Source organism: Perognathus longimembris, chromosome 4 (assembly GCF_023159225.1).
Source record: "Perognathus longimembris pacificus isolate PPM17 chromosome 4, ASM2315922v1, whole genome shotgun sequence".
Lineage (NCBI taxonomy): Eukaryota > Metazoa > Chordata > Mammalia > Rodentia > Heteromyidae > Perognathus > Perognathus longimembris.
In genome coordinates, this window is record NC_063164.1 from 46324543 (window position 1) to 46341588 (window position 17046).

Consider the following 17046-nt stretch of genomic DNA (forward strand, 5'->3'; position numbering starts at 1 on the left):
AAAATAAGGAACAGCCAAAAATGTATAAAAAGCAGGCACTTGGAAAACAGTTATAAGGCTTATACATCATTTTAAAAACCAACTAAAAGCTCAGATACTCAAAAGTATGAGTGTTTTGCTTTATTCCTACCACTGTATTGAATTTACCTCTGTCTTGCTGCAGGTATTCCTGGACCCCCAGAAACACTACAGGTATTTGATATCTCCCGTGATGGCATGACACTTACTTGGTATCCACCTGAAGATGATGGTGGCTCACAAGTGACTGGCTATATTGTGGAACGCAAAGAAGTGAGAGCAGATCGGTGGGTCCGTGTCAATAAAGTACCAGTGACAATGACACGGTATCGCTCCACTGGCCTTATTGAAGGCTTAGAATATGAACATCGTGTCACAGCCATTAATGCAAGAGGGACTGGAAAACCAAGTCGTCCTTCCAAACCCACTGTTGCCATGGATCCAATTGGTAAATAAATTTCATATGTTTATATAACTTATATATGGCAAAACTCATCCTTCTTAAATCCATGTTCTGTGAGCTCTGTTTTGGAGTCACCACTGCCTCAAACTATAGATTGTAGAATACAAATATATGAAAAACAAAAAACAATCTAATACTAACAGTCTATATTTCAACAACTCAACTGATTATACGGCACAGTTAAATTTCAACCTCACAGATCTCTAACAAGTTTATGTTTGTCTTTTTCCTCCTAGCTCCACCAGGAAAGCCACAAAATCCAAGAGTTACTGATACCACCAGGACATCAGTCTCCCTTGCCTGGAGTATTCCAGAAGATGAAGGAGGATCTAAAGTCACAGGCTACTTGATTGAAATGCAAAAAGTAGATCAACATGAATGGACCAAATGTAACACCACCCCAACCAAGATTCGAGAGTACACTCTAACACATCTACCTCAGGGTGCTGAATACAGATTCCGAGTCCTAGCTTGTAATGCTGGTGGGCCTGGGGAGCCTGCTGAGGTGCCAGGAACAGTCAAAGTCACTGAGATGCTTGGTAAGACATGTGACTGCTTATTTTTTGCTGTAATTGTCTTAAGACATGCTGTTTAATCCCTTCTCATAAAAACATTCTAAATTGTAACTCTGCTTTATCCACAGAATATCCTGATTATGAGCTTGATGAAAGATACCAGGAAGGTGTCTTTGTAAGACAAGGTGGAGTCATCCGGCTTACCATACCAATCAAAGGAAAACCATTCCCTGTATGTAAATGGACCAAGGAAGGCCAAGATATTAGTAAGCGTGCCATGATTGCAACATCTGAAACACACACTGAGCTTGTTATCAAAGAAGCAGACAGAGATGATTCTGGAACTTATGACTTGGTTCTGGAAAACAAATGTGGCAAGAAGACTCTTTATATCAAGGTCAAGGTGATAGGAAGTCCCAATACTCCAGAAGGACCACTGGAATATGATGACATACAGGCACGCTCTGTGAGGGTCAGCTGGAGACCTCCTGCTGATGATGGTGGTGCTGACATCTTGGGCTACATCCTTGAGAGAAGAGAAGTGCCTAAGGCTGCCTGGTATACCATTGATTCCAGAGTTCGAGGTACATCTCTGGTGGTGAAAGGCCTCAAAGAAAATGTGGAATACCATTTCCGTGTTTCAGCAGAAAACCAATTTGGCATAAGCAAACCCTTGAAATCTGAGGAACCAGTTGTACCCAAAACACAACTAAGTAAGTGTTCTTCCAACTATAAAATTGCAAAACTTGCCTTAAGTGTACTTTTATTTTAAGTGAAAGGAATGAGCTTGCACATTGATGTGTATTTTTTTCCACTTCTACTTATAGATCCTCCAGAACCTCCAAGCAATCCTCCAGAAGTACTTGATGTGACCAAGAGTTCTGTTAGCTTGTCCTGGTCCCGACCCAAAGATGATGGTGGCTCTCGAGTCACAGGCTACTACATTGAACGCAAGGAGACATCGACTGACAAATGGGTCAGACATAACAAGACTCAGATCACAACTACAATGTATACTGTCACAGGGCTTGTTCCTGATGCTGAATATCAGTTCCGCATCATCGCGCAAAATGATGTTGGGCTCAGTGAGACGAGCCCTGCCTCAGAACCAGTTGTTTGCAAAGATCCATTTGGTAAGGAAAATTTCCAAGGGAGGAGTGACATTAAAGAAGTAAGGCAGCTTTAATCTGTTTCTCTTATTTCCCCAGTAAATCTGAATTTCTTTTCAATTGTCTTCAAATACTTTAGATAAACCAAGCCAACCAGGAGAACTTGAGATTCTTTCAATATCTAAAGACAGTGTCACTCTACAGTGGGAGAAACCTGAATGTGATGGTGGCAAAGAAATCCTTGGATACTGGGTTGAATATAGACAGTCTGGAGACAGCGCTTGGAAGAAGAGCAATAAGGATCGCATCAAGGACAGGCAATTCACAATTGGAGGGTTATTGGAAGCTACTGAATATGAATTCAGGGTTTTTGCTGAGAATGAGACCGGACTTAGTAGACCTCGGAGAACAGCTATGTCTGTGAAGACTAAGCTGACATGTAAGTTGCATTTAGTTATCTGCTTATGACTTGTAAGCAACATAACACATTAACTTGAACTCTGCCACTATTCCAAGTAGAAATTGAAAGCTTTATTGGAGAACATCTGCTGGGAGAAAAAAACAATCACCCACTTTGGCATACGCACACATTGATAAACTCTGTAAGAAGCTATCCCAAGTACATCATGCCAGCCGATGTTAGGTGTAGGGAGCTACAAGCACATTCCTAGAACAATTTCTCCCTCTAATGCAACAAGTTTTTTGAATCTTCTAGCAAGATTGGAAGGGCTAACAAATCTTCAGCAAATGTATATAAGATAAAAAATACTATAGGCTTGCAGAGAGAACTCATTTCTCCCCAACTTCCAATTACATTATTATTATCCTCCCAACTGTAAGGGAAAAGCCACTCTACTTAATAAAATGATGGCAGATTTGATCAGTCGTAGTTTCTCCATAGGATCTTAGGAAGAATCTGTCAGAATTATACTTAGATGCAAATAGTATCGAATAAATAGAATAAATCCATGCCTGACATACATGGACAGTGGACTACAGGTTCAGTATTTAGTAATGCATTTATCTTTTATCACCTTCAGCTGGAGAGGCCCCAGGAGTCCGTATGGAAATGAAGGATGTAACCACCAAATTAGGTGAACCTGCTCAGCTCTCATGTCAGATTATCGGAAGACCCCTTCCTGACATTAAATGGTACCGATTTGGTAAGGAGCTTGTACAAAGCCGCAAATACAAAATGTCTTCTGATGGACGCACACATACTCTGACAGTAATGACAGAGGAACAAGAAGATGAAGGTGTTTATACCTGCATAGCTACCAATGAAGTTGGAGAAGTGGAAAGCAGTAGTAAACTTCTCCTGCAAGCAGCACCTCAGTTCCATCCTGGTTACCCACTGAAAGAGAAATATTATGGTGCTGTGGGCTCAACACTTCGACTTCATGTGATGTACATTGGTCGCCCAGTACCAGCCATGACTTGGTTCCATGGCCAGAAACTCTTGCAAAACTCAGAAAACATTACTATTGAAAACACTGAGCACTATACTCATCTTGTCATGAAGAATGTCCAACGAAAGACTCATGCTGGAAAATATAAGGTGCAGCTCAGCAATACTTTCGGAACAGTTGATGCCACTCTTGATGTGGAAATACAAGGTATTTGTGCTTTGCTTTCAGTGATTTTATTTTTTTTTAAGATTCAGGAAATGCATTGTGAATTCCACAACAATTGTATTGTCTCCCAACAGATAAACCAGATAAACCAACAGGACCAATTGTGATTGAAGCCCTACTAAAGAACTCTGTTGTGATCAGCTGGAAACCCCCTGCTGATGATGGTGGCTCCTGGATCACAAATTATGTGGTAGAGAAATGTGAGGCCAAGGAAGGGGCTGAATGGCAATTGGTGTCTTCAGCCATTTCAGTGACCACCTGTAGAATTGTGAACCTTACAGAAAATGCAGGCTATTATTTCCGAGTTTCAGCTCAGAACACCTTCGGCATCAGTGAGCCTCTAGAAGTCTCCTCAATTGTGATCATTAAAAGTCCATTTGGTAAGTATAGCCTGATTTCTATCTCATGTCAAAAAAAATCTGTGTTTACATTCAATCCCAACAGTAGAGATTTCTAGGAAATGAGATGAGGCTCAAATAAAGTACAGTGCTTTTTCTAACTTTAACTTTACTTATCTAAAAGGAGAAATATTCCTCACCTCCTCCTTTTTTTTTTTTTTTTTTTTTTTTTGCCAGTTATGGGGCTTGGACTCAGGGCCTGAGCACTGTCCCTGGCTTCTTTTTTCTCAAGGCTACTCTACCACTTGAGCCACAGTGTCACTTCCAGCTTTTTCTGTTTATGTGGTACTGAGGAATCGAACACAGGGCTTCAGGCATGCAAGGCGAGCACTTTACCACTAAGCCCTATTCCCAGCCCCTCACCTCCTACTTTTTGGGGGGTTTTATCCAAGTTTCTTAGCATAAAGTAACCATTTTCATTTATGTAGAGTAGCTACTTTTAAAAGAACTTCATATTCCTTCTGTTCCTTTAGAAATGTGAAGATTTTAAGGACTAAATGTAGTTCAGTGATACAGTACTTGTCTAGCATGTAAAAGATCCTGGGTTTGATTCCAAGCGCCATAAGGGAAAAACAAGCTTTTAGTAAAGCTGCCTATTTCACCTCATTACTCAGCTTTTGTGGTGTTGTTCTTTCTTTTTTTTTTTAAATAGAAAAGCCATGTGCTCCTGGTAAACCAACTATTACGGCTATCACAAAAGATTCTTGTGTTGTGGCTTGGAAACCACCTGCCAGTGATGGAGGGGCAAAGATTAGAAATTACTACCTTGAGAAGCGTGAGAAGAAGCAGAATAAATGGATTGCTGTGACAACAGAAGAAATTCGAGAAACAGTCTTCTCAGTACAAAACCTTATTGAAGATCTTGAATATGAGTTCCGTGTGAAATGTGAAAACCTAGGAGGAGAAAGTGAATGGAGTGAAATATCAGAACCTGTCACTCCCAAATCCGATGTCCCAGTTCAGGCACCGCACTTTAAAGAGGAACTGAGAAATCTAAATGTGAGATACCAAAGCAATGCTACCTTGGTCTGCAAAGTGACTGGCCATCCAAAACCTGTTGTGAAATGGTACAGACAAGGCAAAGAAATCATTGCTGATGGACTGAAGTACAGGATTCAAGAATTTAAGGGTGGCTACCACCAGCTCATCATTGCAAGTGTCACCGATGATGATGCCACCGTTTACCAAGTCAGAGCTACTAACCAAGGGGGATCTGTTTCTGGCACGGCCTCCTTGGAAGTGGAAGGTAAAAGCAAATCAGAGAACATAAGTTTTGTCTCAGATGACTGCTCATTAATCTTTGAGGAAATATGTTACACTTAAATGGGTATTATTAGGTATCACTAAATCAATCATATTCTTTTTTCTTTTATTCTGATACAGTTCCAGCTAAGATACACTTGCCTAAAACTCTTGAAGGCATGGGAGCAGTCCACGCCCTCCGAGGTGAAGTGATCAGTATCAAGATTCCTTTCAGTGGCAAACCAGATCCTGTGATCACCTGGCAGAAGGGACAAGATCTCATTGACAATAATGGCCACTACCAAGTAATTGTCACACGATCTTTCACATCACTTGTTTTCCCCAATGGAGTGGAGAGAAAAGATGCAGGCTTCTATGTGGTCTGTGCTAAAAACAGATTTGGAATTGATCAAAAGACAGTTGAACTGGATGTGGCTGATGTTCCTGACCCACCTAGGGGGGTCAAAGTCAGTGATGTCTCACGAGACTCTGTCAATCTAACATGGACAGAGCCGGCTTCGGATGGTGGCAGCAAAATCACCAACTACATTGTTGAGAAATGTGCAACTACTGCAGAAAGATGGCTCCGTGTAGGACAGGCCCGAGAAACACGTTACACTGTCATCAATTTATTTGGGAAAACAAGCTATCAGTTCCGTGTAATAGCAGAAAACAAGTTTGGCCTGAGCAAGCCTTCTGAGCCTTCTGAACCAACTGTAACCAAAGAAGACAAAGCTCGAGCTATGAATTATGATGAAGAGGTGGATGAAACCAGGGAAGTTTCCACAACGAAAGCCTCACACTCTAAAACCAAAGAACTCTATGAGAAATATATGATTGCTGAAGATCTCGGCCGTGGTGAGTTTGGAATTGTCCACCGTTGTGTTGAAACATCCTCAAAGAAGACATTCATGGCCAAATTTGTGAAAGTCAAAGGAACTGATCAGGTTTTGGTAAAGAAGGAGATTTCCATTCTAAACGTCGCTAGACATAGAAACATCTTATATCTCCATGAATCATTTGAAAGCATGGAAGAATTAGTCATGATCTTTGAGTTCATATCAGGACTGGACATATTTGAATGCATTAACACCAGTGCTTTTGAGCTTAATGAAAGAGAAATTGTAAGCTATGTCCATCAAGTCTGTGAAGCACTTGAGTTTTTACACAGTCAGAATATTGGACACTTTGACATTAGGCCAGAAAATATCATTTACCAAACAAGAAAGAGTTCCACAATTAAGATAATAGAATTTGGTCAAGCCCGTCAGCTGAAGCCAGGGGACAACTTCAGGCTTCTTTTCACAGCCCCTGAGTACTATGCACCTGAAGTCCACCAGCACGATGTTGTCAGCACAGCCACAGATATGTGGTCCCTTGGTACACTGGTGTATGTGCTGCTGAGTGGTATCAACCCATTCTTGGCTGAAACTAACCAACAAATGATTGAGAATATCATGAATGCTGAATATACTTTTGATGAAGAAGCCTTCAAAGAAATTAGCCTTGAAGCCATGGATTTTGTTGATAGGCTATTAGTGAAAGAGAGAAAGTCTCGCATGACAGCCTCTGAGGCACTCAAGCACCCATGGCTGAAGCAAAAGATTGAAAGAGTCAGTACTAAAGTCATCAGAACATTGAAGCACCGGCGTTACTACCATACCTTGATCAAGAAAGACCTCAACATGGTTGTGTCTGCAGCCAGGATCTCCTGTGGTGGTGCCATTCGATCTCAGAGGGGAGTGAGTGTTGCTAAAGTTAAAGTAGCATCCATTGAAATTGGTCCTGTTTCTGGGCAGATAATGCATGCAGTTGGTGAAGAAGGAGGAAGTGCCAAATATGTATGCAAAATTGAAAATTATGATCAGTCTACCCAAGTGACCTGGTACTTTGGTGTCAGACAATTGGAGAACAATGAGAAATATGAAATGACCTATGAAGATGGAATGGCTACCATGTACATCAAAGACATCACCAAGTTTGATGACGGTACCTACAGATGCAAAGTAGTCAATGACTATGGTGAGGACAGCTCTTATGCAGAGCTGTTTGTTAAAAATGTGAGAGAAGTTTATGACTATTATTGCCGTAGAGCCATGAAGAAAATCAAGCGCAGAACAGACACAATGAGACTCCTTGAAAGACCACCAGAATTTACCCTTCCTCTTTACAACAAGACAGCTTATGTAGGTGAAAATGTTCGCTTCGGAGTAACTATAACTGTCCACCCAGAGCCTCGTGTAACATGGTATAAATCAGGTCAGAAAATCAAACCAGGTGATGATGACAAGAAGTACACATTTGAATCTGACAAGGGTCTTTATCAACTAACAATTAACAATGTAACAACAGATGATGATGCCGAGTATACTGTTGTGGCAAGAAACAAATATGGTGAAGACAGCTGCAAAGCAAAGCTGACTGTAACCCTACACCCACCTCCAGCAGATACCACCCTAAGACCCATGTTCAAACGGCTACTGGCAAATGCAGAATGCCAAGAAGGCCAGAGCATCTGCTTTGAGATCAGAGTATCTGGTATCCCCCCACCAACATTAAAATGGGAAAAAGATGGCCAGCCACTCTCCCTTGGTCCTCACATTGAAATTGTCCATGAAGGCTTGGATTATTATGCCTTGCACATCAGGGATACTCTGCCTGGAGACACAGGCTATTACCGAGTCACTGCCACAAACACAGCTGGATCCACCAGCTGCCAGGCTCACTTACAAGTGGAACGCTTGAGATACGTCAAACAAGAGTTCCAGAGCAAGGAGGAACGGGAGCTGCACATAAAGAAACAGATTGACAAGACACTACGAATGGCTGAAATTCTTTCTGGCACTGAAACTGTGCCACTCACTCAGGTAGCACAAGAGGCTCTAAGAGAAGCTGCCATCCTTTACAAACCAGCTGTCAGCACTAAGACTGTGAAAGGAGAATACCGACTTCAGACAGAAGAAAAGAAGGAGGAGAGAAAATTCCGTATGCCTTATGAAGTACCAGAGCCACGCAAGTACAAACAGACTGTGGTAGAAGAAGACCAGCGTATCAAACAGTTCATACCTATGTCTGACATGAAGTGGTACAAAAGGATACGTGATCAATATGAAATGCCTGGGAAACTTGACAGAGTTGTGCAGAAGCGACCCAAGCGCATCCGCCTTTCAAGATGGGAGCAGTTTTATGTGATGCCCCTTCCACGCATTACAGATCAATACAGACCCAAATGGAGGATTCCCAAACTGTCCCAAGATGATCTTGAAATGGTGAGACCAGCCCGCCGACGTACGCCTTCTCCTGATTATGACTTTTACTACTACAGACCTAGGAGACGTTCTCTAGGTGACATCTCAGATGAGGAATTGCTCCTCCCCATTGATGACTACTTGGCCATGAAAAGAACAGAGGAAGAGAGGCTGCGCCTGGAAGAAGAGCTTGAGTTAGGCTTTTCAGCTTCACCTCCAAGCAGAAGCCCTCCACGGTTTGAGCTTTCTAGCCTACGTTATTCTTCACCACAAGCTCACATGAAGGTGGAGGAAACAAGAAAAGATTTCAGATATTCAACCTATCACATTCCTACAAAGGAAGAAACAAGTACAAGATATGCAGAGCTGCGAGAACGGCATGCCCGAGCCACATACAGACAGGCCAAACAACGGGAGAGGATCATGGCTGAGAAGGAGGATGAAGAACTCCTCCGGCCACTGACAACCACTCAGCGTCTCTCAGAATACAGAAGTGAGCTTGACCACTTGTCAAAGGAAGAAAAGTCTAAAAAGAAATCAAAGAGGCAGAGACAAGTGACAGAAATAACAGAAATAGAGGAAGAATACGAAATTGCAAGACGGTCTAAAAGAGAATCTTCCTCATCTGTGTCTCGACTACTGAGACGACGTCGCTCCCTGTCTCCAACTTATATTGAATTAATGAGGCCAGTGTCTGAACTAATCCGCTCACGCCCACAACCGGCTGAGGAATATGAAGATGACTTGGAAAGAAGGTCCCCTACTCCAGAGAGAACTCGTCCACGCTCCCCCAGCCCTGTGTCTAGTGAGAGATCACTCTCGAGATTTGAGAGGTCTGCAAGATTTGACATCTTTTCCAGATATGAGTCCATGAAAGCTGCTTTAAAGACTCAGAAGACATCAGAAAGGAAGTATGAGGTTTTGAGTCAACAGCCTTTCACACTGGACCACGCCCCTAGAATCACCCTGAGAATGCGCTCCCACCGAGTGCCCTGTGGCCAAAATACACGCTTCATCTTAAATGTCCAGTCTAAGCCAACTGCTGAGGTTAAATGGTACCACAATGGTGTGGAACTCCAAGAAAGCAGTAAAATTCATTACACCAACACAAGCGGAGTCCTGACCCTGGAAATTCTCGATTGTCAGGCTGAGGACAGTGGAACCTACCGTGCCGTGTGCACCAACTACAAAGGTGAAGCTTCTGACTATGCAACCCTGGATGTGACAGGAGGGGCTTATACCACCTACGCATCCCAGCGTAGAGACGAAGAGGCCCCCAGATCTGTTTTCCCTGAGCTGACAAAGACAGAGGCATACGCGGTTTCATCATTCAAGAAAACATCTGAGATGGAAGCATCTTCTTCTGTCAGGGAAGTGAAATCACAGATGACAGAGACCAGAGAAACGTTAGCATCCTATGAACACTATGCGGCTGCAGAAATGAAAAGCACGGCTTTAGAAGAAAAGTCACTAGAAGAAAAATCTGCTACCAGAAAGATCAAGACAACACTGGCAGCAAGAATTTTAACGAAGCCACGGTCCATAACTGTCTATGAAGGTGAATCTGCCAGGTTTTCTTGTGACACAGATGGCGAACCAGTACCAACTGTGACCTGGCTGAGGGGAGGACAAGTGATAAGCACTTCTGCCCGCCACCAGGTGACCACCACAAAATACAAATCCACCTTTGAGATCTCAGCAGTGCAGGCTTCTGATGAGGGCAGCTATAGTGTGGTGGTAGAAAACAGTGAAGGGACACAGGAAGCACAATTTACTTTGACTGTTCAAAAGGCTCGGGTTACTGAAAAGGCTGTGGCCTCACCACCAAGAGTCAAATCACCAGAGCCTCGGGTAAAATCTCCAGAAGCAGTTAAGTCTCCAAAAAGAGTGAAATCTCCAGAACCAGTTAGTTCTCATCCAAAAGCTTTGTCACCCACAGAGGCAAAGCCCACTGAGAAAATTCAGCAGCTCCCGGTTTCTGCGCCACCAAAGATAAGTCGGCACCTGAAAGCAGAAGCTTTTAAAGACATTGCAAAACTCACCTGTGCTGTTGAAAGCAGTGTGTTATGCGCAAAAGAGGTCGCCTGGTATAAAGATGGCCAGAAACTCAAGGAAAATGGGCATTTCCAGTTTCATTACTCAGCAGATGGTACCTACGAGCTCAAAATTCATAACCTCACAGAATCTGATTGTGGAGAATATGTTTGTGAGATTTCTGGAGAAGGTGGAACTTCCAAAACTAGCTTCCAGTTTATTGGACAAGCTTTCAAGAGTATCCATGAACAGATATCAAGCAGATCAGAAACCAAGAAATCAGCCCCGAAAACCGCTGAGCCAACAGAAAGCAAGAAAACTGAACCAAAAGCTCCTGAGCCAGTTTCCTCAAAACCAGTAATTGTTACTGGGCTGCAAGATACAACAGTTTCTTCAAACAGTGTTGCTAAATTTATAGTTAAAGCAACTGGAGAACCCCAGCCAACTATCATCTGGACAAAGGATGGAAAGGTAATCAGTTCTTAATTGTTAGAGGCTGAGATATGAGAATCTTATCTCAAAGCCAGCCTGGGTAGACAGTCTGTGGGACTCTTATCTCCAATTAACCACCAAAAAGTCATAAGTGAATTATGGCTCAAGTGGTAGAGTGCCAGCCTTGAGCAATAAAGCCAAGTGAGAGCACAAGGCCCTGAGTTCAAGCCTCAGTTCTGGCACCAAAAAAAAAAAAAAAAAAAAAGCAAAAAACAAAACAACAAAAACCCTCACCTCATTCACTTGCTTTCCACAGGCTATTGCACAAGGAAGTAAATATAAACTCTCTGAAGACAAAGGAGGATTTATATTAGAAATTCTTAAGACCGAAACTTCTGACAGTGGACTTTACACTTGTACAGTTACAAATTCAGCTGGATCTGTGTCCTCTAGCTGCAAGTTAACAATACAAGGTAAGTGGGATATTTTTCTTCACCAGAACTTGTCAGAAAATGATATCAAGGAAATATTTTTGAACATCCCTCCCTTACATGTATACAAGAAAGTTTTTAAATAACCTTTTTTCTAACTTCAGAATAAATAACATTTACACACAAATGTAAAAACATACATATTTGAAGTTAATATACACTCATATTAGTACTAAAAGCAGGTGTAATTATATGTGGTATTACATGAGTTCCACAAAAACTTTATTCTGTTCCCAGAGATATTAAAGATTAAAGGCAAGTAAGTAAACAAAATGGCACTGCTCCCATAAACCTTTACTCTGGCTATATTCCAAAGCAAAACAAAGCTAATGAAAGCCCTATATCAATTCCCCAGTTAAAGTTAGTTTGCTTTCATCACAGTCTTCTAAAAGATAATATTTCAGTTATCCCAAACTCTTTTCACATATCTCCTGTATCCTTTGACTGTTCTTTTCAAATGCTTTCCTTAGGCCATAAAAAAAATCATCTTCAGGTAGTTCCGTTTAAGGAATCTACACTGACCTCAAAGGTCATGCAGAACAGTTTACCAAGTTTGGAACTGAGGCAAAACTGGCATGAACTACAGGGCATAGAGAAGTCAACATATTTTTTAAGTCTCTATATTATGTACATGCAGAATGTACAAGATTAAAGGGTAGGGGGAATCACCTTACAATTATGTCTGGCTTAACAAAATTTTCTTTTTCAGCCGTGAAAGACACTGAGGCACAGAAAGCATCAACACAAAAAACTTCCGAAATTACATCACAGAAGAAGGCAGCTGTCCAAGAGGAAATTTCTCAAAAAACTCTATCTTCTGAAGAAATCAAAGTATCAGAGATGAAATCTCAAGAAAAACTAGCCATCAAGGAGGAAGCCTTAAAGCTTCTGATTTCTGAAGAGATGAAGAAATCAGCAGCAACCTCCCTAGAAAAATCGATTGTCCATGAGGAAATCAGCAAAACATCACAGGCATCAGAAGAAGTTAGAACTCAAGCTGAGATTAAAGCATCTTCCACTCAAATGAGCATAACAGATGGTCAGAGAGTGACTTTAAGAGCCAGTATTGCTGGTGCCACTGATGTGAAATGGATGCTGAATGGCATTGAGCTTACTAACTCTGAGGAGTACAGATATGGTGTTTCAGGCAGTGATCAGACCCTCACCATCAAGCAAGCCAGTCGCAGAGATGAAGGAGTCCTCACCTGCATAGGGAAGACCAGTGAGGGGATCATCAAATGTCATTACGACCTGACCCTCAGCAAAGAACTGTCAGATGCTCCAACCTTCATCTCACAGCCCAGATCTCAAAATGTTAATGAAGGCCAAAATGTTCTCTTTTCTTGTGAAATCACTGGGGAGCCATCCCCTGAAATTGAGTGGTTTAAGAACAACCTACCAGTAAGTAAGATTGTGACCTATTAGTGAAGAAAATCTAAAATACCTTGTCATCTGCTGAATAACAAATATTTTCCCCCTTTCCTCTTAGATTTCTGTTTCTTCAAATATCAGTGTAAGTCGCTCTCGAAGTATATATACTCTTGAAATCCGAAATGCATCAGTAAGTGATAGTGGGAAGTATACAATTAAGGCCAAAAATTTCCATGGCCAATGTTCAGCTACTGCTTCCTTAACAGTCCTTCGTAAGTATATCTTTCCCATTTTCCTCATTTGTTTGAGGCTTTCTTGCCTGTGTTGTGAGCACAGAAAAGTCTTGAGAAGCCATTTTAAATTCTATATATGAAAGAGCAAGAGGCAACCTGTGTGATTTCAGATTCTTTATAGCTAAATAAAAACTTGGATACATTAAATTTCAAAGTATAGTTGCCAACTGCCCTGAAACACTTACCTCCTGAATGTACAATATGTCGATTATTTTGTCTATGACTAATCATTTTTTCCTAGTATTTCTAGCACCTGCATGTAATGTAATGATAGAAATATAAGGATTTCATTTCTTGGAGAATTGAGCTAGCTCTTGACAAATGTATGTATATATGTATTTGCTTATGCTTCAACAGCAAATTGTTTGGATTACGTTTCTGTGTAAGTCACTGTCTGCTGTCATCAATTAACCAGATGTCATTGATGGTTTTTGTGTATCTGCTATGCTCCACAGCTCTGGTTGAAGAACCTTCCAGAGAGGTAGTATTGAGGACAAGTGGTGACACAAGCTTGCAAGGAAGCTTCTCGTCTCAGTCAGTCCAAATGTCTGCCTCTAAACAAGAGGCCTCCTTCAGCAGTTTCAGCAGCAGCAGCGCTAGCAGCATGACTGAAATGAAATTTGCAAGCATGTCTGCCCAAAGCATGTCCTCCATGCAAGAGTCTTTTGTAGAAATGAGTTCCAGCAGTTTTATGGGAAAATCTAGTATGACACAACTGGAAAGCTCAACTAGTAGAATGCTTAAAGCAGGCGGAAGAGGTGAGCAATAAAATTACTGGTAGAGGTAGACAAGCCAAGTAGCGCGGTGTCATCTTTAATACATACAATTCAGTAGACACAGAAATCATTATCATTTTTAGTGATCCTAAAACTTTTTTGTTGTTGTTCCATAAAGGAATTCCACCTAAAATTGAAGCTCTTCCCTCTGATATCAGCATTGATGAAGGCAAAGTTCTAACAGTAGCCTGTGCTTTTACGGGAGAGCCTACTCCAGAAATAACATGGTCCTGTGGTGGAAGAAAAATTCAAAACCAAGAACAACAAGGGAGATTCCACATTGAAAACACAGAGGACCTGACAACCCTAATCATCATGGATGTACAGAAACAAGATGGTGGACTTTATACCCTAAGCTTAGGGAATGAATTTGGATCTGATTCTGCTACTGTGAATATAAATATTCGCTCTATTTAAGGGGGCCTGGGCTCTTAAGCTCTATTCTCATTCTTAACTTTTCACAAATGATTCACATGGACTAATCTTTCTGATCTGTAAATATTTTTTAAGAAGTAGTTTTATATCCATCTAAATGAGTCGAAATTCAAAGGTACACAGTTCAATCTTTTCATAATTGTTGACCTAAGAATATTATACATTCATTAATGACATGTACATACTGTATATAGCCGGATCAACGGTTATAAAGTTTTGTACCATTTATTTTATGACATTTTACACTGTAACATTTGAAACTAACCGTTGGTAGGAGAAAGTTTCTTGTGGAACGAATACCCTGCTCAACACTCAATCAATCCTTGTGCCTCAACATACTGTTGATGTCTAAGTATGCCTCAATGGGTTGAGAAATTCCCCATTGAAGATGTATTGTCCACCTAAAAGATGATGATACTGCGCATGTCACATAATATGTGCAACATTACCTATCAAATCAGAAATGTAAGGCATTGGTGATGTTTGCATTTACCCTCCTGTAAGCACCACTTTAACGTCTTACATTTTCTCTGATGATGTCACACTTAAAATTATCATGACTTAAATATTACCAGAGCAAAGTGTAACGGCCAACACTTTGTTCGCTCATTTCACACTGTCTCTGACATAAAGAGTGCCTGGGTAGCTTGGAAAAGTACCATCTCCTGGCCATCCCCTCATTTAACCAAGCTAGCCAAGTGTTCCTATGCCTGAGCAGTGTCAACTCCTGGAGGTCCCCGGTGCAGCCAATGCCTTTGTGTGGTAGCTCTAAATTTAAATTACACCTGACAAGCTGGGCAACTAAGCTATGAGCCACAGCAAAATACAAGTTCAACAACAAAATGAAGCTGTAGTTAAATTAAAACAATATTACCAACTGCCCAAGCATATCAATTTGACATAGTTCTTTTCATGCAAGTATAATTTCAATTGTTAGTTCTAATTGTTGGATCTCCTTGAGATGAAAACAACAAAATAAAGCATGCTATCTGCACCTCAAAATGTGTGGTTGGTCGTTTTCTGTGCGATTCAGGTGTGAGAGATGTATGCACAGCCAAGCATCACATAAATGATCATAGGTAAGCTAGAGCAACACAAGTTTAAACTAGAACATGTTAATACATTTTTTAAAGGAAACATCCAAGTTACTGTGCTGAATGTACTCAGCATCCAAGACATTTTGTTTGAATAGCCTAGATAAAATTATGGACAAATTTATTCTCAAAAGTTTGTTTTCGGGGGCTGGGAATATGGCCTAGTGGCAAGAGTGCTTGCCTCCTACACATGAAGCTCTCGGTTCAATTCCCCAGCACCACATATATGGAAAACGGCCAGAAGGGGCGCTGAGGCTCAGGTGGCAGAGTGCTAGCCTTGAGCGGGAAGAAGCCAGGGATGGTGCTCAGGCCCTGAGTCCAAAGCCCAGGACTGGCCAAAAAAAAAAAAAAGGTTGTTTTCTAAACTTACCAAAAAATAGTTTTATGGAGGCCAATCATTACCCATCACAGATACTAAACATCTACAATGCACAGTATTTTGTGCTAGACACCACAAGGAACAATGAGTAAGATGCATAAGATGCTATGCATCCTGTCAAGTATGGTAAAGAGAAAATCAGTTTGAAGATGAATTCATATTGCCTATTCCAGACCCAGAATTAAAGACTTTTAAACAGTGCAGTTTAAATACATTTTAATAAAACGAGTTAACTACCAATTAATAAAATACCTTCTGCTATTAAAAAAAACATACTGGTCCATTTCAATTAGCTAACATAGTAGCTGCAAACCTACAGTCGATTATATGCCTACAATGATCTCAATATAACTTCAAGAAGCTAAAGCTGAAGCAAATGCATTGTCCATTTATTTATTCAGTATATGTTTTCTAGCCTAAAAGCAGACCTATATTCTTATAATCATATATAATGGATGGTTAGCTGCTCTAATCAGCAGTAAAGTATCCTGCCCAGCAGGTGAACCTTTCTCCTGAAGTAGATATTCAATAATAAAGATACTAATTCTTTAAGGGATTGCTCTCAGGGAAGAGAAGTGACATAAAAGCAGGGCAGGGAAGGAAAATTAAGAAGGGTGTCAACAGGGACCCAACCTCATCTTAAAAGGAGCACCAGTTCTACCAAAGATGCTTCCCTCTAGGTACACAGGGGGTGGAGGAGTGCTCTTTTGTACCCACCAGCCAGTCATGGCTACAGCGTGATGAAGGATGAATCTGTGACAGAGAAAGGAAATAAATTCTCAGGTGATCTCCAAGTGAGGAGGTGACAAAACTCACCTGTTATGGCAATTCTCTGCCAACTCAGGCAACTAAACATCCAAAACTCAAGAAGCAGTGGGGAAAGTGGAGGTACATAGATCCTGAGGCGTCTGGGCCAAGCCAAAAGCATTCATGGCATCATTTCACATTAACATGTAAAATATTCTTACTTAAAAATGAAAGGCAGGTCTAATAAGGCTGTTGCCTGAGGATGGTTCTGGCCTTGACTATTAATGTTAAGTCTTCATAAGTCCTAATGATTGCTGACACACACCGTCCTTGCTAATGATGACAGCACTTCACCTTTCCCAAAGCT

The 17046-nt window shown here is 41.2% G+C and overlaps 1 protein-coding gene across 1 annotated transcript in view; it reads left to right on the forward strand.

The window, feature by feature from the left end:
• Nucleotides 1-15461, forward strand: part of Ttn (titin) — a 285277-nt gene extending 269816 nt beyond the window's left edge. Inside the window, 14 exon segments of the mRNA XM_048345167.1 lie at nt 164-466; nt 718-1020; nt 1125-1709; nt 1824-2129; nt 2245-2544; nt 3146-3721; nt 3814-4119; nt 4790-5383; nt 5521-11132; nt 11410-11566; nt 12294-12985; nt 13074-13227; nt 13704-14006; nt 14143-15461. Of these exon segments, the coding sequence (XP_048201124.1) occupies nt 164-466; nt 718-1020; nt 1125-1709; nt 1824-2129; nt 2245-2544; nt 3146-3721; nt 3814-4119; nt 4790-5383; nt 5521-11132; nt 11410-11566; nt 12294-12985; nt 13074-13227; nt 13704-14006; nt 14143-14441 (10490 nt within the window). The 3' untranslated portion in view covers nt 14442-15461.
• The last annotated feature ends 1585 nt before the right edge of the window (nt 15462-17046 follow it).